This window comes from Hemicordylus capensis, chromosome 6 (assembly GCF_027244095.1).
Source record: "Hemicordylus capensis ecotype Gifberg chromosome 6, rHemCap1.1.pri, whole genome shotgun sequence".
Classification (NCBI taxonomy): Eukaryota; Metazoa; Chordata; class Lepidosauria; order Squamata; family Cordylidae; genus Hemicordylus; species Hemicordylus capensis.
Genome location: NC_069662.1, coordinates 171,485,202 through 171,512,583, shown reverse-complemented (window position 1 = coordinate 171,512,583; position 27,382 = coordinate 171,485,202). Strand labels below are relative to the sequence as shown.

Genomic DNA, 27,382 nt, shown 5'->3' with positions numbered 1-27,382 from the left:
CCTAATGAGGCAAGGATACAGCATCTGAGGCTCTTTAGTTTAGAAAAGAGGAGACATGATAGAGACATGATAGAGGTGTATAAAAGTACGCATGGCACAGAGAGAGTGGACAGAGAGACATTTTTCTCCCTCTCACATAACACTAGAACCAGGAATCATCCCATGAAATTGATTGCCAAGGAATTTAGGTCCAACAAACGGAAGGACTTTTCCACACAATGCATAATCAACTTGTGGAATTCTCTGCCACAAGATGTGGTGACAGCCAGCAACCTGGATGGCTTTAAGAGGGGTTTGAATAACCTCATGGAGGAGAGGTCTATCAATGGCTACTAGTCGGAGGGCTATAGGCCACCTCTGTAGGCCAACCTCCAGCATGATGCCTCTGAATACCAGTTGCAGGGGAGCAACAGCAGGAGAGCGGGCATGCCCTCAGCTCCTGCCTGTGGACTTCTCAGAGGCATCTGGTGGGCCCCTATGTAAAACTTGATGCTAGATTAGATGGGCTTCCTTGGACTGATCCAGCAGGGCTGTTCTTATGTTCTCATTTCAGCTGTTTTCTGATATCCTGGAGGAATTCAGTTTACCCCCATATGCTGCTTACCTTCAATCACAGCACAGCATAAGTCAGTGGTTTGGCCCAGACGCCTTATGGGCATTGGAAATTCCTGAACTGTTGAGATTCTGGAGAAAAAGCTGTTTCTACAGATATAGCAAACAAAAGCAACTTCACTAAAAGACTTCATCAATTTGACCTTTCAAATACCAAGAACTGTTGGAGGTGTAGTGCAGGAGATGCAGGATTAGTGCTTCAAGGAGCCTGCAATACAAAGGGTGGTGGTATTGGAAGAAAAAGTAGAAGAAAATGAATCTGAACACAGAAGGAATTTCTCATATTCCAAGTACTGGGGCCATTGGGCAGTTGTCCAGTTTAATCTTGGAGCATTGCTTGTTGAGTAGTGGAGTAAAAGAGAGCAGAACTAATAAGCAGAATAGTTCACAGATATAAACAGGTCCATGACTGCCAAGGACATAACTGCTTTGCTGGGTCAGATCAAAGCCCCTCTGATCCATTGTCTTCTCCCCCAGCTCCCTGTCCTGCCAGCAATGGCCAGCCCAGCCATGTCTGTCTAGAAGTTCACTTCCTTCTGTGTTTACTTAAACTAAATTCCATCTGCCAATTCTGATTGCCCAGTTTGGAGATACTTTGAATCTCCTTGTGGATTGCTTACAATTTCACCATCCTGGATATATTGGAGTGCTTACATAGCACTATCTTGCTGTTCACTCCTGACTCCAGATCACTTATGGGAACAAAAAAGGCACCTGTCTCTTATGCAACTGTTTTCTTCCCTCCATCATAAAAATTTATTACTATTGCTCTCTCCCCTTTCTTTGCTTACAGTGGTCTGTCTTGTTATCCAGTTGTTGCTAAGTGTTTTTTTTTTTAAGAGCCTTGGTGAGGACTTTGCCAAAACCATTTTTGTATATAGGTTGATGTAGTAGTATTATCTATCTTTTTTATTTCTCTATTCTTATTCTCTGTTTCTCTTGCTCCTTGGCTTTTTGGCTAAGATCAAATGTGTGTGTGTATTTCTCTATGTAAACCACTTTGGGGACTTTTGTTGAAAAGCAGTATATAAATATCTGTTGTTGTTGTTGTTGTTGTTGGTTTATGAGACTGGAAGTTTGTTACCATCTTCTGGAAGGAGGTCTTTGAAAGGATATCATTAGTGTTGGATACTAATTTAGAATTTACAGCTTCTGCAATACTTGGACTTATTCCAAGGGCCTTGAAATTGTCTAGAGTTAAAGAACTGTGGTTCTTGCGGGCACTAATTGTGGCTAAGCACTTCTACTTCAGAAATGGAAAGTAAAGGACACTCCGGAGATAGAACAGCGGATTTATGAGTTAGTACTTTTGGGTGCTCGTTAAAAATGGCTTATTTAAAGAGAGAGGCTCCTGACAAATGCTGGGAAATTTGGTGTCCATTTTTGAAACTGTATGCATTGTAAAATATACTTTTGCAGAAAGTACTAGTTGGGGTGGTTATGTTCTTAGAGTCTTTGCTTTTGTTTTACTCTTTTTGTTTGTCATGTTTTATTTTGTTTGTTTACTTAAAGGGAAGAACATTTTGACAAATGTGATGGGTATTTATAACAACATGAAACTTTATTTTGGTCACGGGCCAGAGAAAATAAAAAAATATATATATTACATAAAGTTTATGATATATAATATAATATATAATATATTTAATATAATATATATTATATTATATATTTAATGTATTTAATATGTAATGTAATATAATATGAGGGGGGAGAGAAATATTGTACTATGCTGACAGATGTAATTTTTAATCGATTTTGTTTCTATATCTTAATGTAAGATCGTTAAAATTGTTCATCAGTTCCTAACTGGTGCCCTGGATTTGGTACAGGATGCACGTGTCATTGAACTGATTGGAAAGAGTGACTATCAGATTCAGCATATGTGTAAGCAGAACACTGTGGAGAAAGTCCAAGACAATCACACTGGATTTCAAAAGAGGAAATTTCACAAACATGAGGAGTTTGGTAGAAAGGAAGTTGAAAGGGAAAGTAAAGCGGGTCAAGTCTTTCCAGAGTGCTTGGAGGCTATTCAAAACCAAAATAACAGAAGCTCAGCTAGAATGTTTAGGGTTAGGGTTAGGGTTAGGGTTTATCTCAAATCAGGAAGGATGAGGTATAAGAGGATGCCAGCATGGTTAACGAGCAAAGTCAAAGAAGCTATAACAAGCAAGAAGACTTCCTTCAGAAAATGGAAGCCTTGTCCTAATGAGTAGAACAAAAAAGAATATAAAGTTTGGCAAAAGAAATGCAAGCAGACAATAAGAAATAGAAAAATGACTTTGAGCTAAAAACATACAACATGCATGGCTAACCATACACATACATGGCTAAGAACATACAATAATAAAACATTATTTAACTACATTAGAAGCCAAAAAACCCCACACCTGGCCAGATAGGTGGTTGCACTGCTGGATGACAGCCCAACCAGGTGTGCTGGTTGAAGGACGTCTGAGTTAAAGGTGTGCTAAAGGACGATAAAGAGATTGAGAGAAGCTGAATCAATTCTTTGCATCTGTCTTCACTACTGAAGATGTAGAGCAGATACCTGGGCCTGAAATTGCCTTTTCAGGAAGGAAATCTGAAAAACTGAGGCAAATACAGATGACAAGAGATGTAGTTTTAGGCCTTATTGACAAACTAAAAATACATTATCAGGTCCAGATAGTATCCATTCAAGAGTTCTTTAAGAACTCAAGTGTGAAATTGCTGGCCTCTTAATAAAAATATGCAATTTCTGACCCTAAAATTGGCCTCTGTACTTGAGGACTGGGAAGCGGCCAGTGTAACTCTAGTTTTTAAAGATGGACCCAAAGGGGCTCTGGGTAACTACAGGCAGAGGCGCACTTAGCCACACACCTTGGGAATTTGGTCTGTGGCCTCCTGTCTCTGGGGGGGCCTCCAAATGTTCTGGGGGGCCTCCCCAGAGCCCCGCCGCTGCCCCATGCCGCTGCTCTGAACCTGCGTGTGCACCGCTGCCCCACCGTGCAAGTTAAATCTTTCTCTTTACTTTTTTTCAGCCGCTACTGCGTGGCAGGGATGGTAGTGGAAACAGGGGTTCCGGCAGGGTACGGGCACTCGAGGGGAGACCAAGGCAGGGGAGGTGGAGGCTGTGGCAAGAGCTCCTTCCCAGAGCCCGCCTGCCACCCAAAGGACAGGTCATTTTTTGCCCATTGAGGGGCTCTCTGCACATGAGCTTGCCTGTCGTTTGGGTGGCAGGCGGGCTCAGGGAAGGAGCTCTTGCCACGGCCTCCACCTCCCCTGCCTTGGTCTCCCCTCGAGTGCTCACACGCTCCACCGGCTGCCCCCATCCCCGCCATGTCCATCCCCACCATACAGCAGCAGCTGGATTTTTAAAAAAGAAAAAAAGATTTAACTTGCCTTTCTGGTCCAGACTCCAAAATTACCTAGGTGTACCCCTGATTACAGTCAGCTTAATGGCTCTTCCAAGTCAGTTAGTGGGAAACATCATTAGAGGGAAAATGAAGCCAAAGAACAAACCCAGCTGAGGACAAACCAGCACGGTTTCTGCAAGGGGAAGTCTTGTCTCACTGACCTCCTAGGCTTCTTTGAAAGTGTCAACAAGCATAAAGAGACAGGGATCCAGGAGATATTTGGTATACTTTCACAAGGCTGTGGGCAAAGTCCCTCACCAAAGGCTCCTTTCCCCTCACCACTGAATAGCTGCAGCCTCCCCACCCCTCAGATGAACGCTCACACACCCTGGTGAAAGCCCTGGGCCCCCCCTCCCTCCCTCCCTCCCCCATGAGAGAGGAGACGGCTCCTGAGCCAACTTGGCTTACTTGCATGTGCATTTAGCACCTGCTCTCTGCTTGTGGCACACTGTGTTGGCCACACACGTTCTATTCCTCTCTCTCTCTATGGCCGTTCAGCTCTGTACTTGTCTTGGTTTAACAGCAACAGCATTTGGAGACCCTCACTTTATCACTTTTGATGGCACTAACTTCACATTCAAGGGGCTTGGCGAATACACTGTGCTGGAATCCAAACTGACAGACCTGAGACTTCAAGGGAGAACTCGCCGTGCCCAGCTGCCTGATGGTAAGGAGGGGGGTGTTGTCACTGGCACCAAGAAAGAGCCCTCCTTGCTCCCCCTCCCCCTGCAAGGCCACGCCCTGCACCCGCCAGCCCCCGCAGCAGGTCTACCTGCTTGGCCCTTGGTGGGCACCAACCTCCTTGTGCCTAGAGGAAGGCCACTGCAGGCAGGCATGCTTCAGGGCCCCTCCTGCCTGCAGGGAGGAGGCCTGCTTCGGCGGGGGGGCGGAGGGGGGCGCTGGTGTGGGGACATTTCTACCCAGCTTCATCCGGGAGTGCTTACAGGTTCAGTGAAAACCTACCTTTCCTGCCAAGGCCTCAACCTGTGTTGGTTTTTTTGCACTAAATTTTGTTGCTTAACTAGATGTTGTTGTTGTTAATGTCTTGCCCTGATGCCAGCTGCTTTGAGGCTTTGTGAGCAGAAAAGCAGAGCAAGCTATTGTCAACGCCTTCACCATTCCTGGGGGCACTGATTCCTTTGTATTGCCCACTAGGAGCTGAGGCCAAAGTGACAGGCTTCTCTGCCATTGCTATGCAGGAGAACAGCTCGGATGTGATTGAGATACGCATCCCAGAGCACTCCAGCATGCTAGAGGTCCTGTGGAACCACAAGGCTCTCAACTTCTCTGAAGAAAGCTGGATGGACCTGAAAGGTAGGTTGCCAAGAAGAGGCCCTTTTGGAAGGCATGCCACAGATTCTGTATCTCATTGTCATCTAGAGAAGTTCAGAGAGAGGGGGGGGGGGGATATCTCACCAGCCACCTCCTCCTTCCATGGCCACTTCCTTCCAGAAAGGAAAGGCAGCCCTGGAGGCTCCTGCACAGAAGAGGGGAGGGAGAGCTCCTGGCCTCACCTGGGTCTCTGCTGCTCCCACCTTCAGAGGGGCTGCATTAGGCTATTAGAGACTTTGTTAAAGATGCACAATTCTTCTTGGGGGAGGACGTGATTGCATTTGATTATCATAAGAGGGACTGTGGGCGCAGGGCCCAGATCCCTTACGTTCCTAGCAACACCTCTGTGATGGAGAAGCTTTAACTTCAGGTGGACAATTTCAGGGATAAGGTTAAGGTAAAGTGTGCCGTCAAGTCAATTTCAACTCCTGGCGCCCACAGACTAGCCCTGTGGGTGTCTTGGTAGAATAAAGGAGGGGTTGACCATGGCCTCCTCCACGCAGTATGAGATGATGCCTTTCAGCATCTTCCTATATCGCTGCTGCCCGATAGAGGTGTTTCCCACGGTCTGGAAAACATACCACCAGGGATTCGAACGGGCAACCTTCTGCTTGTTAGTCAAGCCTTTCCCCGCTTTGCCACTAGCTCAGAGGAAAGAGGCTGGCAATTGCCTTTTTCCTCAGAGGCGGGAGTTTTGAGCGGTATAGCAGTGTGTTAATTAAAAATAAATCTGGACAAGGGGACAGCAACCAGCCACTGGTGGACCTGCACCGCCACCAGCAGCTCACGATGGGAACAGCCAAGCCTCGGGCCCTGCGCAATCCTGTGCAGCTGGCTGATGATCACCCAGCGGCAGGACTGGCGAGAGAGCGCGGTGGGGCACAAATGAGCAGCACCCAGGACGGGAAGGCTCCCAGCAGGCCAGGTGGGGCCATTGTATTTAGTTTTTAGAGTTTTTAGTGGGTTTTTAGTGGGTTGATGGGAGGGGGGCGTATGGGTATATGTTTAGATTATTCTTGTTAGGTCCTGTAGTAGTGGTTGTAGATTCTTTTCAATCTCGTTCTGCACAGGACAATGACAATAAAGATCTATCTATCTATCTATCTATCTATCTATCTATCTATCTATCCCTCCTGAACGGCACCCAGGAGGGAAGCGTCTTGGAAGAAGGCGAGCCAAGGATGCCTGCTGCCCTGCAGCCCAGTCCGGGCACCCAGCTGGAGCAAGCGGGGCTGGCCTGGGAAGAAGCCTGCCCTCCCCTTGGGCTCCGGTGCTCCCCCACCTGCCCTCTCCTTCTCTGGGCACCAGAGGAGGAGATCCAAAGCCTCCATCTCGGCTTTGGAACTGCCACAGTTCCCCCATCCCATTTCAACTTGGGACTCAGTTTGTTAAAACAAACCAGGATCAAACTATGGCAGTTAGGCTTAAGCCACACACACCCCTCCACACACACACACACACACACCGCTCCAGTCAACATTGGTGGGTGCTTTGAAGGGGGAAACCTGATTTTCCACCTTGAGCTCTCAACCGCCCTGAGACCTTGGGTTAGGGAGGTATAAAAATGTGCTAAATAAATACATAAACAATAAATAAATAAACCAAACCTCAAGATCAGTTAGCTGGTGGTAGGCATAAGGCCATTCAGGGTTTGCTCTGAAACTTCCCAGGTGTGGCTGCCCCCGAATTCCACTCACCGCAGGGCATTCACATGTCTTTCCCGTTGTAGGCCTCTTTCTCTCCACAACACCTGGACAGAATGTCACTGTGATGTTTGCCTCTGGAGTTGGTGTCGAAGTGCAACAGAGGGGAGGTCGTCTCCTGAGCCTGACAGTGTTGCTGCCAGAGAAGTTCCTAAATCACACACAGGGTCTCTTCGGGGTCATGAATAATGACCCATGGGATGATTTGACCCTCCGCAATGGAACGTCCCTCCATGCCAGCAGCAGTAGCCCAGAAGAGCTCTTTGCCTTTGGAGCAGATTGTAAGTAGACATGTGGCCAGATCCCACAAACAAAGAACTTGCAGAGGACAGCTGCAGAGACTTGGGTCTGAGCCCTTGTGCCCCTTTGTGTTCTGCTTCCCTCTTCTTTTGATAGAGGTCTATAAAATTATGCATGGTGTGAAGAGAGAGACAACATTCTCCCTCATGGGAGGTCATCCCATGAAACTGTTTGCCAAGAAATTTAGGACCAACAAAAGGAAGTACTTTTTTCACACAACACAAAATTAACCTATGGAATTCTCTGCCACAAGATGTGGGGACAGCCACCTGCCACCTGGGTGTCTTTAAGAAGGGCTTAGATAAATTCACGGAGGACAAGTTTATCAATGGCTACTAGTCTGATGTCTATACGATAGGCCACCTCCAGCCTCAGGGGCACGATGCCTCTGAATCCCAGTTTCAGGGGAGCAGCAGGAGCAGCAGCAGCAGGAGAGGGGGCCCGCCCTCACCTCTTGCCTGTGGGCTTCCCAAGGGCCTGATCCAGCAGGGTTGTCCTTAAGTCCCTCAGACATTCACGTATGCCTAGGCAAGCCCGAAGGCAAGCAGGCCTGGCTTGCTGTGTGCACCAAGCAGGAGCCAGGAAAGACACTGGGAGGGGCCTGGCAGGGGAGTGCCACATTCCACACGCCCATGTTGGTTTCAGGGCTGCCTCCCACACCCTTCCCTGCGTGGCGTAGGAGTGCTGGATGTGCCTTATATCCCCCCAAAATTGCTGGGGCTGCTCCCCTGGAGATCTTGCAGCTTCTCGAATAGGCAAAACGCGGGATGCTGCTGAGACCACTTCAGGGGTTGCCTTCCAAGGCCCCCAGTGCTCCCAAAGAGCAGCCACGAGGTGGGGTGCTGAGCTCATGTTTGGGCTGTACCACTTTGGACGGCAGGGAGGGGTGGGGAGAACCTCCTGTGATGGAAGTGTCCTCCCGACCAAAAGGTCTTCTGCACCCAGGAGGATGAATGAATGCTGGTGGAGAGAGGAGTCCTAGCAGCCTTGTCCTTCCTCTGACACCTTCTTGTTCTTCTGTGGGCACTTGCAGACATGCTGCTCCTTGCAGGGACCAGCAGCTCTGCCTCTTGCAGCTGCTTGCAGACTAGTTGCAACGCTCCTTCCACCCTGCAGTACTACACAGCAAGAGCAGCAGCGCTTTGGAGCGGACTGATTCCCCCCACCCTCTCTATCCCCCGCCCCCCGTTCACGTGGTGGTCTGTTATATCTGGGCTGGGTGTTCCCTGTTCACAAGTACAGAGGGACAGCAGGTGGGGTGGGGTGGGGTGGGGTGACAGCGTGGGGACCCTGCCCCCAGCCCTCCCCCCAAGGAGTCACGGAACAAGGAGAGGCCACCCAGCATAAGCGTCCCATCTGGAAGTGCCCTGTGTGTGGGGGGGGTGGGGGAGTCCTGCTTTGGGGAGAGCGGGCCACCCCGCTGCCCGCCAGAGTCTGTCTGCTCTCACACCAGCAGCACCTTGGCAGGGATCCCGCCCCCGTGGTGGTGCTGTTGTTGTCATCACAGGTTGCGACTTCGGAACATCCAGCGGATGAAGTTCCAGCTCCAACAACAACAGCACCACATCCCGTATCTGGCCGGCAGCAGCACTGACTTCGGCTCGACTCACGGAGGAGCCGCCAGCCAGCCTCAGGAGCCAGATCACATCTTCTTCCTCCTCCTCCTCTCCCTTGAGGATGAGGATGAGGAATGGATGGCGGTCCGGGAGTGGATGAGGGCCGGCGTGGGGCCGGCGAGCCTGCTCCCCGCACGCACGCACGCCCGTGGGGGGGGGGCTCTTGTCCAGGGGCGTGATGATGAAGATGATGATGACGACGACGACCCTCCCTCCTTGTCGCTCTGCAGGGGCCGTCCGGAACGGGACTTCGCTCTTGACTTACGACACGCCCGACTTGCTGCAACGGTTCTTCTACGCGCCCAAGCACAACCGCTCTTTTGAGCCGGAGTTCTCTCCCTCCGAAGAGCCCGGCGACCCCCTGGGGGAGCAGATGGCCTCGCTCTGCCAGGCGGACCCTTTCTGCAGGTTCGATGTCCTGACCACTCGCGACCTGGCCGTGGGCAACAGCACCAGGCTGGCCCATCAGAACTACAAGCGCCTTCTGCGGAGCCTGCAGCCAGGTAAGCGGCAGGGGGCGGGGGCAAGAAGGAGGCCTCGAGGGGGGGGCGTGGGAGGGAGCGCCGGCTTCGTGCAAAGTGGCTCGCGGCCATGGAAAAGGAAATGCAAAAACAGACACACCCAACCATTAGAAGAACAACAAATTAGTGAGCAATGACTCCGGGAGAGAGATTGAGAAAGGGGGTTGGAGGAGCAAAGGTTGCTCCTAGGCTGAGAGACGGAGGGAGGGCCGCCGTTGCCCACCTGTGCCCGCAGATTTGCCTTGCAGGGCCCAGCAGGGAGGCCACCTTCCCAGCAGCAGCAAGCAGGGCTGCCCCTATGGAATTCCCTTCCTGAGGTATCTGACAGCCACCTCCCTGCCCCGCCACACAGACACACACACTCTGATGACCTTTTTGATGGGCCCCGAAGACTCTCCTGTTCAGGCTGGCTTTTAATTGCACACTTTTATTCTGCTGCTCCTGCTTTTTGTTGTTCTGCATACCTGCCAACAGGTATGGGTTGCTGGGTTCTTTTTCTTAAAACCTTTCTGTTCTATTTTAATATTTTATGATGCAGGACTTGGGTCTGTTCATTATGCTTTGTGTAAAGTATTTTTTTTTAAAGCAGCATATCAATAATTAAGCTCTGGCTTACTCAAGGAAGACTATGCCCATGGTGGCTACTGACACAGCTTCAAATGTCACGGACAATGTGGCCCTAGAGCTCCAAGTCTGCCCCACTGATTGCAGGATAGAAGACAGGGCTCCAGACCTGTTGCCTTCCTTCTGGGGCTGGCCTCGTGCAGAAAGGGCTCTCTGGCCACATCAGGCAGACCATTACTGCTGTGGACAGCCTGGCCACAGTTCCATGGGAGATCGCGACATGTGCTGCATTCTGCTGGGAGCAGAGTCCTTTGTGCCCTCACTCTGGACATGACCAGGCCACGTTCTCCTGGGCACCCCACGACTGGGCACACCAATGACCCACACACATCACACACACATCCAGCCCACCTCCAGGGGCGTAGACTGGGCCCCTTGCCCACGAGAGATTGCTGGCTTTGCTCTGGGCTGGGGCTGAGAAGTTTGTGTGACGGGTCTTCAGGCAACATCCATCTAGCGATTACATCAAGGCTGCTGCCAGTCTAGTGGCTTATATGTTTCTCCCACCCAGTCAGTCCAGCCATCCACTTAGTCCGGTCACATACACCCAAGGCCACCAAAGGCCAGTTTGTGCATCCTGAGGTCCTGTTGCATAAAGATGCTGGAGAAGCAACTTTTTATGGGCAGCAAACAAATAAAGTCCAACGATGATGATATCTTTTCCATGTGCTTTACATGCCCTGGACTACTGCCCGTGCCGCGAGCCCATGGGGTGAGTGGGCCTGCTTAGGCTGCAGGGAGGCAAGGCCAGCGCTGAGCGGAGAGGGGCTGGGCCAGCCAGGGCCGGGCTCTGGAGCGGGGCTTCCAGGGAGCCCTCTGGAAGCCCTGGCCCTCTTTGGACCTGGAATGGCCTCAACAGCGGCAGATGCTTGAGCCAGAGGAGCCGCCTCCTTCCGCCAGACAGGAAGTGTCCCCCCCCTCCCGGAGCCAGGCCTTAGGCGGGCACTCTGCTTCCAGGGCCTTGCATCACCTCAGCCTGGGGGTGATGGAGCGGTCCCCAGAGATGAGACTAGCTCCTCAGTAGGGGTGCCTGGGGTCCTGGGTGTCCTTAGGCTTTGCTGATGGGAGCCGAATGGAGCAGCAGCTGGAGGTGGCTTATGGGTTCGTGGGACCTGCTCTTCTCTTGCTGGGGCCAGGGGTCTTGGCTGGGACTTGGTCCTTCCCCTCTTCCTCTAGGAGGGTCTCCTTGAGATCTGAGCCTGCCCGGGTTGGTTCCAACAGTTACACTCAGGCCTTACCTTAGGGAACCCTTAGAGTGGTCCTGTCATTGAAAAGTGGACCACCATCTTGAACAAAAGCCAACTCCTTTGTCTTTCTCAGTGGTGTCCTGTGGCTGGCTGGCTTCTCCCTCAAACGGCAAGAAAGAAGGCACAGACTACTTGTCCGGTTCCTATGTCCGCTTCAGCTGCAATCCTGGGTATCGTCTTGCAGGTTCCGCAGAGAGGATGTGTCAGGGCAGCGGAGCCTGGTCAGGAGTGTCAGCTGACTGCTTGCCAAATGCAGGTAGGTGGCAGGTGTTTTTCACACAAGCACAGCCATCACAGCAAAGAACCAGCATAACTGGCCTAAAACGTCCACAGGGACTCCAGGCACAAAGCAAGCAGGCTTTTCCCGTGGCTGTGGGGCAGCGTGGCCGTGGGGGGGGAGGAGACTTCTTAAGACAAGGAGGCATCCTGCCCGCCCTCAGAGAAGCATTTACAATGTTTACCAGACCGTCTCTGAGAATATGGCTTCCAGATGAAATAAGCCAAGCTGGGCAAGGGTCAAGAGAACAGATCGTGAGACGTACCGTTCAAAGCAGTTTGTCCACATCCTCAAGAGTAATAAACTGAAAGTGATCCAATTCAATCCTACAAGAGGAGTTGCTGGACAGCTCCACAGTAGACTATACAATAATGGTGGAGTCTAGTTCAGCACGAATACAAGAGATTGTATCCACAAAAAAGTTATTAAAGACATCCCAGTGAGTGACAGATGGTCCCAAGTTCAAATTCAAGGTGGAGGGGGCTTGAACTAGCTCCCTCACAACCCCAGACAGCTCAGCTGGACGTAAATTTGTGGAAGCAATGTAGGCAGAAAATAACCGCTTCTTTGCCATCCACACTGCCAGAGCATAGCTTTTCTAATGTGCTCTGTGTTGCAATCTGTCGGATTCATGACGAGTCTTCCTCCACTTGTGCTCTAGTCGTCTGCCTCGCTGCTTCCGCTCCTGTCGTTTTTTCGAGTACCACGGGGCTGACTTTTAAGCAGGTCGGAGAGGATGCGTAGGAGCGATTGTGTCTACTGCTCTAGTAAGTTCATTATTCCATGTTTGAACCAGAGCGTCGACAGAATCACTAGCAGAGGCAACTTGAAACCCTTCCAAGGCTTCTTGGAAGGCTATTGGATCCAATAACCTTGGGCGGACCAACCTAATGGGTCATTCACCCCTGGAGAGGTGGGTTGTGGCTACAAGTTCTACCTTGACCAGATGGTGATCTGTCCATGACAGTGGGGAGATGGCAGGAATTACGACCCACGGAACACCACCCTGATCAGAGCAAAAGAGCAAGTTGAGCGTGCGCGTGATCAGCATCATGTGTCGGTCCAGAGACCGCTTTGGATAGGCCCATAGTCAACATGGCCTCTATGAACTCTTGAGACAACTCAAGACAACCAGGTCCTGGAATGGACATTGAAGTCCCCCACCACCAGCAACCTGGGCCACTGAGTGTTTTTTATTTATTGTTAAATTTATACCCCGCCTTTCATTAATAAAATCCCAAGGTGACTTACAATAAAATTTAAAAACACGATTATAAAAAAGACAAATTAAAATATTGAGCTAAAAAGTATAAAAACAAATCAGATTTTTTTAAAAAATAATAATTTTAAAACACAAGCATAAAAACAGTACAAAATACAATAAGCAGCAGTGTAGACAATCTTATAAAAGCCTGGGTAAAAAGCCACGATTTGACATGCTTTCTAAAAACTCTGATGGAGACTGAGGAGCGGATACCCACCGGGAGAGCATTCCAGAGTCTGGGGGCAGCAACAGAGAAGGCCCTGTCCCGAGTGCACGACAGCTGGGCCTCCCTCATTGTCGGCACCCGGAGCAGAGCCCCCTCAGATGATCTCGTCAAGCGGGCATCCACCCTTGGGAGCAGGCGGTCCCTCAGGTACCCCGGGCCCAAACCGTTAAGGGCTTTAAAGGTCAAGGTTATGAATGGCTACCATGGATTAGGAACAAAGGAAACGGCCTTACACCGAGTCAGACCCTTGGTCTATCTCGCTCAGTATTGTCTACCCAGACTGGCAGCGGCTTCTCCAAGGTTGCAGGCAGGAATCTCTCTCGGCCCTATCTTGGAGATCTGGAACCTTCTGCTCTTCCCAGAGCAGCTCTATCCCCATTCAAATGCAACCAGGGTGGACCCTGCTTCGCAAAGGAGATAATTCATGCTTGCTACTAGATTGCCTCTAACCGAATGACTTTTCACAGTTTAGTAATTAGATTAGCCTTAAGATATTTCAGGAGATTGCAGGTTCTAAATCTCCAGTTCTAGAGAACACACCAGTACATGAGTTCATGGTCACTTGGGGATTGTATTATTGACAATATTAAAGATACAAGAACTTGAGAGAAAAGACTTCTACAAAAATACCACTTTATACAGCTATTAGCACAGCATATATAAAACAAAGACAACACATAAGACATCAAAACAGAGTTGATTACAAAGGCTTTTCAGGAGAAATAATTCCAAGAATGTGAATCCTCACCAACTGCAAGAGAGGAGTCAAGTGAGGTTCTAGAAACAGCTTGATCCTCCTTTGGGGAGTCAGACTTTCATACCGTAAGAATTCCTTGTGCTGAAGGAAAGGGAATAGAGAAGAAATAGGTCAGCATTTCAATCATGATGTTGTTGGTGATGATGATTCTTCTAAGAGAAAAGTTCCCTTCTTTTAAGAAAACTTACGGTCACATTTATTTTTTTATTTTTTATTTTTATTACACTTTTATACCACCCCAAACACGTGTCTCTGGGTGGTTCACAATAATAAAACAGTTAAAAACACATATAAAAATACATAAAAACAATTAAAAACTAACAATTTAAAAAACAATTACAGAATTAAAACCTATACATCTATTATTATTATTATTATTATTATTATTATTATTATTATTATTATTATTATTTCTTGTTTACACAGTCAGACAGGTGTTATTGACTGGTTTGTTTTATCCAGACATCGAGTCCTTCCCAAGGACCTGGGATGGCTGAATTTTATTGTCAATTGTTATAGATATCGTTGCAGAATATAGGTTGTTCCCAGTAAAGCTGCTTTTTGTAATTGGCTGATGGTGATTTCTGTGGCCCCTCTGGTGTTGAGGTGCTCTTCAGGGTTATTTTTGGAACTGCACCCAGGGCGCCAATGACCACTGGGATTATTTTGGTCTTTTTCTGCCACAGCCTTTCAATTTCAATTGGTAGATCTTTGTATTTTGTGATTGTTTTCTATTTCTTTTTCTTCTATTCTGTTATCCCCTGGTATTGCTATGTCGATTATTTTGACTTGTTTTTCTTTCTTCTCGACTACAGTGATATCTGGTGTATTGTGTGGCAGATGTTTGTCTGTTTGTAGTCGGAAGTCCCATAATATTTTTACATCTTCATTTTCTTCAACTTTTTCAATTTTATGGTCCCACCAATTTTTGGCTACAGGTAGCTTGTATTTTTTGCAGATGTTCCAGTGTATCATCCCTGTTACTTTGTAATGCCTTTCTTTGTAGTCAGTCTGTGCGATCTTTTTACAACAGCTGATTAGATGGTCCACGGTTTCATCTGCTTCTTTACAAAGGCGGCACTTGCTGTTTGTGGTTGATTTTTCTACTTTTGCTCTTATTGCATTTGTTTTTAGTGCCTGTTCTTGCGCAGCCAGTATTAAACCCTCTGTTTCTTTCTTCAAGTTGCCATTCTTAAGCCATTGCCAGGTCTTGGTGATGTCTGATTTTCCACTTATATTGTGCAAATATTGACCATGCAGGGGCTTATTTTTCCATTTTTCTGCTCGGTTCTTGATGTTCTTTCTTGTAGGCCTGCTTTCTTTCATTGGTGTTGAATAGTTTCGCATTATTGACCATTTGAAGTGCATCTTCTTCACTGTCCTTGATATATTCTTCAAGGCTTCTTTTCTCCTCCTCTACTGTTTGATGGACTTGCAGCATTCCTCTTCCACCTGAGCTGCGAGGGAGGTAGAGCCTATCGACATCACTGCGGGGGTGCAGAGCATGATTGATGGTCATGATTTTCCTGGTCTTATGATCCAGCGTCTCCAGCTCTGCCTGGGTCCAGTCTATTATTCCTGCAGTGTATCTGATAACAGGTATAGCCCAGGTGTTTATGGCTTGTATGGTGTTCCCGCCATTGAGTTTGGACTTGAGGATTTTTCTAACTCTTCTGATGTATTCACTTCCAATTTTTCTTTTAACTTCAGCGTGTGCAATATTATTATTATTATTATTATTATTATTATTATTATTACATTTATATCCCGCTCTTCCTCCAAGGAGCCCAGAGCAGTGTACTACATACTTGAGTTTCTCTTGCACAACAACCCTGTGAAGTAGGTTAGGCTGAGAGAGAAGTGACTGGCCCAGAGTCACCCAGCTAGTTTCATGGCTGAATGGGGATTTTAACTCGGGTCTCCCCGGTCCTAGTCCAGCACTCTAACCACTACACCACGCTGGCTTTCATTTCTAATTTCTTTGTTCCTCCGTCCTTGATCAGAGATATAATTACGCCCTCTTTCCATGTAGATATAAATTCTTTCTCTAATCCTTTGGTTGAGGAATGGAGAACAGCTAAATGGCTGTATTAGAAAGCACTCTGAAAAACATGAAGTTTTGTCCTGTTTTTATGCTTGTGTTTTTAATTTTCTATTTTTTAAAAACAGATTTGTTTTTATATTTTTTAGCTCAATGTTTTAATGTGTTTTTTAAAATAACCTTGTTTTAAAATTTTATTGTGAGCTGCCTTGGGATTTTCTTAATGAAAGGCGGGGTATAAATTTAACAATAAAATAAATAAATAAAAATAAAGTTTCTGGTGAAAAGGTAACGGGGTGAGCTGGCCTTCCTTTCCCAGACTGTGGTGGAATTCCACGAAGACGACCCCAGGAGAGGAGAAGGGCTCCTTCTCCATTCCCAATAAGCCATCCATGGCATGACATGGCCATGAGCTGAATCACCAGTAAGAGAGACCCCGTCCCCTCAGCCGCCCCCTCCGCCCCCCTGTCCCTCGCAGAAGCTCCCACCAGCCTCTTTCCTCCTGTTTGCTCAGCGGCTCTTCCTTGGCCAGAGATGAAGGGCTGAGCCACGAGCTGTGGCTGCCCTCTGGAGGCCGCTTGGGAGGGCTGTCTCCCCCCTCCCCAGGGCAGCAGCTCAGGTCTGCCTCCCTCCTGGAGGGAATGGGCAGGCAGGGGCCTCAACTACGTCTCAGGGGCATTTCCCACCGACATGTCCAAGGCCTCATTCACTGCTGCAACCCCCTGCTTTTATTTCCTTGCTCTACTCAAAAGTGCGGCTAGGTGATTTTGGAGCCTGGCCCTAAAGGCCTTTGGAGCACCCCCCACCCCGCTACAGCAGCAAGTTAAGCACCATCCCCCTATACACACACACACACACACCCTGTGACATATTTTTAACATGTGGGTTCCTGAGGGCATAAGCAGCAACTGAACTCACAAGAATGCAAAAAGCAACAGGTCTGTTTATGCAAATCTGCATGAGCAGAAACCTTTCAACACACAACTTAACATATTCCCATCCCACAGATTTCCTTCCCCAGTTCCCCGCTCTGCCTCTTAAGCACAGAACCCTTACCCTAACCCAGCGATGCAGCCACCACACCACCCGGGACAGACCAGAGGCGTATCTAGGGAAAATAGCACCTAGGGCAAGCACTGAAATGGCGCCCCCCTGTCCAAGCATCTGACACCCATCTTTCAGATAACTTTACCATAATATCAGCTCAAAAATACAAGTCAAGCTTGTTAATCTTTTAATATTTCAAAAACTATTTAGCAGTCGACGTAGCCAGACAAAAAAAAAAATGCTGGGAAACTACAAATTTCAGTATGCTGGGGCTCATGAAATACCCAAATACTATGTGGAGGTGTACTTGGAAAACTCAACAGAAGTGCCTGTCTAATTCTCTACTATGCATTGTAGCAATACTATCACATAAGTTTTAAAAATAAATGGAGAATTTGGCTTTTCCCAGATACTCTGAAAATAATTAAAGGATATGCAGAGTAAACTGTGTCCCTGCTTGGAATATATTCTAGTCTTTCAGAAAGACTGTTAAAATGAGAGAAAGAGAGCAAGAAACTCCCAATGGCCTTAATACTAAGGACTTCACACAGATTCAAAGACAAACTCTCCATTAAATAACCATCTTATTAAGGCATCACATTTAACTCACTTATCACAAGAAGCAAAGTAAGAGCAAATGAATACAATCTTAGCTCATAAGCTTCAGCTCAGTATTCACAAGCCTTGATTCTCTGTACATAGTGCCAAACTAAATATGTGTACAGTGGTGTATTATATTAATTTTTAAAATTTGTTTTACCTGTAGTCCCTTCGGGGGGCTTCCTAAAGGCTGGGGGGGGGGTCTGCAAAGGTTCCCCTCCCCCGCTGGCCTCTAGGGCATGCTCAAATGGCCTCTGCGAGGCCTGGCCTGGTCTAGGGCCTCACAGAGGCCATTTGAGCATGTGCGGTGGCCATTGTGTTTTCAGCGGCCACTTTAAAAAAAAAATTAATTTTAGAAAATGGCACCCCCTTTCAAGTGGCGCCCGGGGCACATGCCCTGCCCGCCCTACCCTAGATATGCCCCTGTGACAGACTGAAGAGGATTTGGGGGCCCCCAGCAGTGTGGAGGAGGGCCTGGACTTCGGCCCGGAAGTCCAGGGGGAAGAGTGCCTCTGGTTAAACTGCCGGGAACATCTTGAGTTGCAGGGTGGCGCGGAAATCTATCAAATAAATAATAAGCTGTCCATCCGCTTAGAATCAGAGAGTGGGGAGAGAAGGGAGTAGTAGATGGGCAGAGGAGCACGTGGAGTGCAGCACCCTGTGCCAGAGGTACGAAGTGCATGCTGAGCTGGTGGCCATGTGCAGCCAGGTGGGCCTGGAAGAGGACACGGCAGCCCGTGGGTGGGGTCCCAAGGAGGCCATGAAGGATGGCGCGAGGGACCGCCTGGGCCCTAATGACTCGGCAGAGCTCGGATCAGCACTACGTCCTTCCCCTGTGGAACTGCAGCCCACAAGTCAACACCTTCATTCACTGCCACCATCCCTTCTGCATGACAAAGGAAGTGAGTTGGAGTTGGGGTTACTGCTACAGGTCCACCCCTGCCCCGGAGGTGTCCTCTGTGGTGTCCAGGTCTCCTCATGACAGGCATCCAGTTAGAATGTTTACTTGGCGGCCGCTAGGCCACAAGGGCCTCCTGCCCCTGGTAGACAGGCCCGTCAGCAGGAGGACTCGGTCCTGCTCATGGTAAAAAGGGCCATCCCTTGGCCAACAGGCCGCTCAGTCATGGCAGGCGAGGAGGCCGTTGGCTTAAGGTCTCTTCCATGGGACAGTCAAGCAAGAAGACCGTCTGACTGCCCGTCCTGTAAACCAGGTCACCTGATGGGGGGTGGCAGGGCGGAGGGCTGATGGGAGCATGTCATGCTATATCCCCCCCCCCCCACACACACCTCTTGCTGCCAGAGGTGTGTTTAGCTGGACTGAAGAAAGAGCAGGCAAAGGAATAACAACAACAAACTTTACTTGTTAGCCACCCCATAACAAATTATTCTCTGGGCAGCTCACAACACAGCATTAAAACATGACATGAAAACACATAATACATTAAATCACAACAGAACAAAAGATGAAAAAATATAATTAAAAATGCAATACAAAACAATTTAAGAACTTGTTAAAAATCAGTTAAAAATCAAATTTGAAAATCAAAATTTAAAAATCCTGAGTGAACAAAAAGGTGTTTACCTGACCTCTAAAAGAACAAAGTGATGAAGCCAGGCCAGCCTCACTGGGGAGGCTCTTCCATAAACGGGGTGCAACCACCAAAAAGGCCCTCTCCCTAGTAGCCACCCACTTCACCTCATTTGTCCAGGGCACTTAGAGCAGGGCCTCCCAAGGAGATCTTAAGGGCCATCAGGATATATGGGGCAAGGCAGATAACGCCGGTCCCAAGACATTTAGGGCTTTAAAGGTTAAAACCAGCACTTTGAGTTGGGCCTGGAAACAGACTGGGTGGGAGCCAGTGCAACTGATGAAGGATGTGGACAAGCTGATTGGAGTGGTGTGGCCTACCCCTTGTTCTCTTGACCCTTGTCTGACATGGCTTATATTATCGGCACGGGGGGGGGGGAGTTGTCGTAGAAGGCCTGGTAGAGATTATAAATGCTTCTGTGAGTGGGGGCAGGATGCTCGCCTGTTCCAAGGAGGCAATTATTAGACCTCTTCTGAAGAAGATCTCTCAGAGTTAAGCAATTATACGCTTGTCTCCATCCTTCCATGGCTGGGCAAGATAACTGAGAGGGTGGTGTCCTCCCAGCTCCAGAGGGTCTTTGAGAAAACTGATTATCTTGACCCATTTCAAACTGTCTTTCCGGTGGGCTATGGGATGCAGACTGCTTTGGTTGGCCTGATGGATGATCTCCAATGGGGAATTGACAGAGGGAGTGTGATTCTATTGGTCCTTTTGGACTTCTTGGTGGCTTTCGATAGTATCCTTCTGGAGTATCTGAGGGGGTTGGGGGTGGGAGGCACTGCTTTGCAGTGGTTCCATTCGTACCTCTAGGGCAGATTCCAGCTGGTGTCCCTTGGAGACTGTTCTTCAAAAACTGAACTTCAATATGGTGTCCATCAGGGCTCCATATTGTCTCCAAAGCTGTTTAACATCCAGGGGCAGATTAAGCTTTTTGCCGCCCATAGGCAAAAAGGCTTTTGCTGCCCTTTTACCTTAAACAAAAAAAGGTTTGCCTTTTTTTTAATAAGGTAAAAGTGCGGGACTTTCTCCCTGCCCACTCCACCCTTGCTGCAGCCGCCACTGCCCACAGAGGGGGTGGCAAAATTTGAAGAGGGACAAGATTTGCTGCTCCTCAAATTTTGCCGCCTTAGGCAAATGCCTACTCTGACTGTCCATTAATCCACCACTGTTAACTTCTACATGAAATCACTGGGAGAGATCATCAGGAGATTTGGTGCAGCGCGTTATTGGTATACTGATGACACTCACATCTATTTCTCCATGTCAACATCATCTGGAGAAGGCAAAACCTCCCTAAATGCCTGCCTGGAGGCAGTGATGGGCAGGATGAGAGATAACAAACTGAGACTGAATCTAGATAAGATGGAGGTCATTATTGTGTGGGGGTGGAACTCGGGAGACGATTTGGACCTGCCAGTTCTGGATGGGATCACACTTCAGAAGGCGCAGGTGTGCAGTCTGGGTCCCTGGTGTCCCAGATTGAGGTGGGGGCCAGAGGTGCTTTTTATCAGCTTCGGCTGATACACCAGCTGCGTCCGTTTCTCAAGACAAACCGTCTCTGAACAATGGTATATATGTTGGTAACCTCCAGACTTGACTACTGCAATGCACTCGATGTGCGGCTGCCTTTGTACGTAGTCCGGAAACTGCAGTTGGTCCAGAATATGGCAGCCAGGTTGGTCTCCGGGTCATCTTGAAGAGACCGTACTATTCAGATATTAAAATAACTATACTGGCTACATATAAGTTTCCAGGCAAAATACAAGGTGCTGGTTATAACCTATAAAGCACTAAAGAGCTTAGAACCTGTGTACTTAAAAGAATGTCTTCTTCGCCATGAGCCCCACCGCCCTTTGAGGTCATCTGGAGAGGTTTGTCTGCAGTTGTCACCAGCTCATCTGGTGACTATTCAGGGATGGGCCTTTTCCACTGCTACCCCGAAGTTTTGGAATGCGCCCCCTGCTGAAATAAGAGCCTCCCCATCTGTGACAACTTTTTAAAAGGCAGTTAAGACACATTTGTTCACCCGGGCTTTTAATTAGATTTAGAGTTTTTAAGAATTTTAACATTGTGTTAAACTGTAAATTGTTTTGATTTTTTAATGTTCTAATTCTATTTTAATTTGTACTATTTTTATTGTGAACTGCCCAGAGACATAAGTTTTGGGCGGTATATAAATTTGTTAAATAAATAAACAAACAAACAAATAAAACCAGTCCAGTCCCAGGTAGGAAGAGAGAGGGAGTCGGAGAAGAGCTGTTTAAAGCCTGGGCTGAAGCTACGGAGGGCCCAGCTGGGAAGAGCTGTCATCTGCTGCGCATGGCGAAAGGCGCTGCCATCATGGTCCCACTTCATCCAGGGGCTCCCCTTGTGTGTTTGTGCAAAGAAACCAGAGATTGCAGTAATCTCAGCCAGGGGAACTGGCAGAGTACTAGCAGTGCCGAGACCGCCTAGAACTGCTCAGTGCCCAGGGCCAACGTGGGGGCAGCCAAGGCCACACGACAATGGGGGGGGTCCAAGCAGCCCACCCACCATCCTGATGGGCCCCTGAAGCATCATAAGGGACGATGATAATGCTCAAAGTCTTTCATGGAAATCCCGTTCTGAACAGATATTCCCTGAGTGGTGGTGGTGGTGTTGTTAAACATAGTGACTGATCAGCTTACTAAACAATTGCTCTGGCCTCTATGGTCAGAAGCAGCCCAGCCCCATTAATGGCACATCCTTTTCAATTAATACATTCCTGATTTGTGGGTTGGGGGGGCAGGTAAACAGTTTGTTTAGGATTAACCACCAGTTTCTTTTGAGTTGTGCTTTTTGGAGTTGTGCTTTTTGGAGTTACAGCAGGAGAGAGGGCATGCCCGCCTCAACCCCTGCCTGTGGCTTCCAGCGGCATCTGGTGGGCCACTGTGTGAAACAGGATGCTGGACTGGATGGGCCTCCTGGTGGGGGGGGGGTCGGGGGTCTGGTCCAGCAGGGCTGTTCTTAGGTTCCTATGAGCCAGGCCAGGCAATTTGCACATCCCTTCACTTTGCTGTTTCCTTTTATCTGAGTCATTCTGCTGTTGGAAGAGAGCAGTCAAGGCAAACTGCCACTTTAAAAACACAAAAGGACGATTATTGCAAAGCAGCAATAAAGCAGAGAGTGGCACCCCGCGGGCCCTTGTCCTGTCTCCAGGCACTGGCAGTCGCAGGCAGAGCTTACCGCAGCCCTCTCTTTCTCTTGCTGCTGTGCAGGCACCCCACAGGCACGCCCCTTTGGGCTGCTGCTGCTGCTGCTGCTAGGAATGCTTGCCTCGCTGAGCTTGGCCGTCTGAATGTTCCACCCTGGTTGCCACCACTTCAGAGGGTAAGGACCTGGCCAGGTGAGACTGCTCACACGTCCCTTCCCATTGCAATGGAAGAAATTTGGTGGGCTGTAGGCCATGCACCTGTATGGGTAGGCAGGCCTTGGGAATGGCAACTCGGAGAGTGACCCGCCATGTCGGTCTCCCACCATCTTTGGCCCCAAAGTCATGACTGTGTTCAAGGGGAAGCATGTGAAAAGAGCAGTTCACAGTCGGTTTTGCCACAGCTCCCCTGGGCCTGGACCCTGAGCTCAGTTGAGCATCTCATCACAAAGAGTAAGCGGTTGAGGCCATCACCCATTCAGAAGTTCAGGGGCTCACCGTAACAGCCGCCACAGCCACAGCCTACCCAATAGCCAGGCCCCCTTGTTCACCCACCCCCCAAGCAGGGGCAGAGCTGCTGGTGCTGCCGGGGGTGGGGCTGCTGAGGACCCTTCAGACCTCGCTCCCCTTCCTCCCCACACCGCCCCCGCTTGCTGCCGCAGCTCCTGGCACTGCCTGCCGCTGCTGTGCTGGCTGCCTTGGGGTGGGGGTGGGGCGCTTGGGAGGAGGGAGCCAGTTCCTCAAGCCAGCTGGGAATGGAGGGCATGCATGTGCCCTGTGTCAGCATCAGTGGCTGGTAGATTTCAGCCCCACCAAGGACCTAGGAATGGAAGAGGAGGAGGAGAAAAGGGAGGTGTTGCGCATAAACCTTTAGTGCATATGAGGGAAGCCGCTATAAAACATCATCCGAGAGAGAGAGGGAGAGATTTTATGTGGCTTTAAGTGTGGCTTTTTCTCTGGATTTTGTTCCTTCTTAATTCATCGTTTCTGATCATCATTTCCTGAAACCCTTTCCACAAATCCTTCCCTTTAATGAGGGTAAGGCGGCAATCTTGTGCATGGTTACAAGCATTTATTTTCAGCCGTTTTGGATGATGCAGATTATCTAGACCCATTTCAGACTGGCTTCTGTGTGGGCTATGGGGTTGAGACTGCCTTGGCCTGATGGTGATCTCCAACTGGCTATCGACAGAGGGAGTGTGACTCTGCTGATCCTCTTGGATCTCTCTATGGCTTTCAGTACCATTGACCATGGTATCCTTCTGGACTGCCTGAGGGAGGTGGGATTGGGTGGCACTCTTTTCCATTGGTTCTGTTGGGGGTTGTTAATTTTACCCCTAGTAGGTAAAACAGCAGAGCACTAAGGAAGAGAGCACACATTCCAGTTACAGAGTAGGTAGCAGAAGATGGTTTAGTTGTTGCAGCTATTTAGAGAAAACACATGGAGATTCTTGTAGAACTCAATACTAAGTATTTATTGGTTAAGTGCATTTGGATAGGAAGGACCTAATCCTAATCTAAAGGACTACATAATGAATAGGTAAGGGGAGAGAGAGATGTTTCCATCTACTCTCTAAGAGAAAAGGAAGGATTGTGAGACTCAGCAGGAAATACCTGAAGAATAATATCAGTGGTCATAGAGTAGAGATAGGTAGAACAGTTAGGGAGACCCTGACTCTTGGTCTCTAATCCCAATGCCCCTAGTGGTCATTAGGATAGTTGGTGCAAAAGGTTGATGCACTGGAACTTCATCTCCAACAGGTTCCACTCCAGATTCCAGATGGTGTCACTTGGAGACTGTTGTTCTGCTAAGCGAGAGCTGGAGTTCCACAAGACTCCATATTGTCTCCAATGCTTTTTAACATCTACATGACTTGCTGGGAAAGATCATCAGGAGGTTTGGTGCTGTGTGTTATCAATATGCTGATGACACTCGGATCTAGTTCTCCATGCTGACCTCATCAGGAAATGGCATATCTTCCCTAAATGCTTGCCTGGAGGCAGTAATGGGCTGGATGAGGGATAACAAACTGAAGTTGAATCCAAATAAGACAGAGCTACTGACTGTGGGGGTCAGGACCCTAGAGATGGTTTAGATATGCCTGTTCTGGATGGGGTTACACTCCCCCTGAAAGATCAGGTACGTAGTTTGGGAGTGCTCCTGGACCCCAAGCTCTCCCTAGTTTCTCAGGTTGAGGCAGTGGCCAGGAGCACTTTTTATCAGCTTCAGTTTATACATCAGCGATGTCCATTTCTAGAGGCAAATGACCTTAATATGCAAATGTGTTAAAAAATAAATAAATAAATAACAGTGGTACATATGCTGGTAACCTCCAGGCTTGACTACTGTAATGTGCTCTACATGGGGCTGCCTTTGTACGTAGTCTGGAAACTACAACTGATACAGAATGTGGCAACCAGATTGGTCTCTGGGATAACACAAAGGGACCACATAACACCGGTTTTGAAAGAACTGCACTGGCTGCCAATATGTTTCCTGGTGAAATACAAAGTGCTGGTTATTACCTATAAAGCCCTTATTGGCTTGGCTCCAGGCTATTTAAGAGAGCACCTGTCGTCTTCTGGAGGTCCAGTTACGGATGCTACCGGCTCATTTGATGGCAACCCAGGACCTGGCTTTCTCTGTGGCTGCCCCAGGGCTTTGTAATGTGCTCCCTTCTGAAATAAGAGCATCTCCTTCTCTGTTTGTTTTCAGGAAGAACCTCGACACTTCTGTTCTCACATGCTTTTAATTAGAATTAATTTTTAATAATTTAAAAAACTTGTTTTAATAACTGTTTTATTCTGTTTTTATTGTCATGTATTTCAATCTGTGGTTTTTAGATATTTTAAATTTTTGTACACCGCCTAGAGATGTACATATCAGGCGGTATAGAAATATGATAGAATTAAATCAAATAAATAAATAAATAAAATGTTGCTGTGAATTGCCCTGAACCATTTTAGGATGGGTGGGATATTCCCTTGTTGACACCCTGGTCCTCCCGCAATATTTTTCCCTGCACCTGAACGCCTAAAAGGTCGTTTGAAAGTTAAAAAGTAGTTTGGAAAAGTACCATTTCTCTCACAGGTTGGACAGCTCTGAAGGGCTGTACACCATCTGGCCATCTAGCAGCATTGCCCAGAACCAGCAGCCAGACAGAGCGGCATGAATCATCTAGGAAAGGTCCCCTCCTTTAGCACAACAGCTTCCCACCCACTTCTGGACCAAGCTGTGCAAAAGTGCCAGCCGTGTCTTCTAGATATTTTCCATCCCTGTGACAGGGCAATCCGCAGAGTCATTGGCTGACCTGCCCTGAAGGATGAGGAGGGTGGCACATGAATTCCGTCCTCACAAAAATCTAACTGCTTGCGTGGTTTGCTTTGTGGCTGCAGTGCATGGGGGAGGGGAGGGGGGGTGATTTTTGCTTCTTCCCCCTCGCTGCAAAAGCCCCTTCGTAACCATGAATATGTCCTTGAGGACTGCCCAGTCTAACAGAAGAACAGCCCTGCTGGATCAGGCCCACCAAGTCCAACATCCTGCTTCACACAGTGGCCCACCAGATGCCACTGGGAGCCTACAGGCAGGAGTTGAGCGCATGCCCTCTCTCCTGCTGTTGCTTCCTGGCAACTGGTACTCAGAGGCATCCTGCCTTTGAGGCTGGAGGTGGCCCGTAGCCCTCAGACTAGAAGATAGTTATAGACTTTGTGCTCCTTGAATTTATCTCAGCCCTGCTTAAAGCCATTCAAGCTGGTGGCAATCACCACATTTTGTGGCAGAGAATTCCATAGGTTAATTATGTGTTGTGTTAAAAAGTACAGTTTCATGGGATGACCCCTGGTTCTAGTGTTGTGAGAGAGGGGGGGAAATCACTTTCTCCACACCATGCATGATTTTATAGCCCTCTACCATGTTTCCCCTCTGTCATCTTTTTTCTAAACTAAAAAGTCCCAGGTGTTGTAGCCTTGCCTCGTAAAGAAAGTGCTCTAGGCCCCTGGTCATCTTGGTTGCCCTCTTCTGCACCTTTTCCAGTTCTACAATGTCCTTCTTAAGATATGGAGACAAGACCTGAACATAGTACTCCAAATGCAGCTGCACCATAGTTTTGTATAAGCGCATTAGGATATTAACAGTCTTATTTTCAACCCCCTTCCTAATGATCCTTAGCATGGAATTGGCCTTTTTCACAGCTGCCACACATTGAGTCGACCCTTTCAACGAGCTGTCCACCACGACCCCAAGATCTCTCTCCTGGTCAGTCACCAACAGCTCAGATCCCATCAGCATATACTTGAAGTTGCAGGCGGGGGGGGGGGGTGTTGCCCCAATATGCATCACGTTACACTTGCTAACATTGAACTGCATCTCTAATTTTGTTCACACACACACACACCCCTTTGGAAAGATCCTTTTGGATTTCCTCATAGTCTCTTTTGGATTTCACATCCTCCCCTCTCAAAGAGAGACCCACCCAGGAATAGTTTGGTGTCATCTACAAATCTGGCCACCCCGCTGCTTACCCCAACTTCTAGTTTATCAATAAATTAAAAGCACTGGTCCCAGTACCGACCCCTGGGGCAGATAGTTGGGAGGTGCAGTTTGCTTCTGTTCTTCTCGCTGCGTTGATGCTTCCTCGCCCTGTAGGCCAGCCAGTCTGTGCATTGTAGCTGAGTCACGGCTTGAGGGTCCCGATCTGAGTTTCGTTCACCTTGAGGCGGCAGCTCAGACAGCAGAAGAACCGGCATACACAAGAAGACAGGAAAGCAACTGCTGCCCGCTGCGTCCCTCTTGCCTTCAGCCATGCCAACATCGTGGGTTTGGCATCCTTTTCAATCAAGTCGTCTGTCATATCACCTAGGCTGGCATTGGTTCAAGCCCTCGGAGTCATCCTTGCCTTTCCTTGCCTTGAAAGACTAGTGAGGAAGTTTGCTCATGCCTTTGTGATTTTTGCAATTAGAAATGTATGTCGCTTAACACAATTAATATTAAAATAATGACCAATATTCAAATATTACCTCATAACTAACATACAGTGCTCTAAATTAATGTCTTCCAGTC

At 48.4% G+C, this 27,382-nt stretch overlaps 1 protein-coding gene across 1 annotated transcript in view; it reads left to right on the top strand.

The window, feature by feature from the left end:
* Positions 1-25,263, top strand: part of SUSD2 (sushi domain containing 2) — a 40,152-nt gene extending 14,889 nt beyond the window's left edge. The window contains exons 8-14 of the mRNA XM_053264740.1: positions 4,534-4,677; positions 5,166-5,324; positions 7,072-7,326; positions 9,192-9,464; positions 11,427-11,609; positions 22,391-22,518; positions 25,040-25,263. Coding sequence (XP_053120715.1) covers positions 4,534-4,677; positions 5,166-5,324; positions 7,072-7,326; positions 9,192-9,464; positions 11,427-11,609; positions 22,391-22,470 — 1,094 coding nt within the window. The 3' untranslated portion in view covers positions 22,471-22,518; positions 25,040-25,263. The remainder of the gene's footprint in view (positions 1-4,533; positions 4,678-5,165; positions 5,325-7,071; positions 7,327-9,191; positions 9,465-11,426; positions 11,610-22,390; positions 22,519-25,039) is intronic.
* The last annotated feature ends 2,119 nt before the right edge of the window (positions 25,264-27,382 follow it).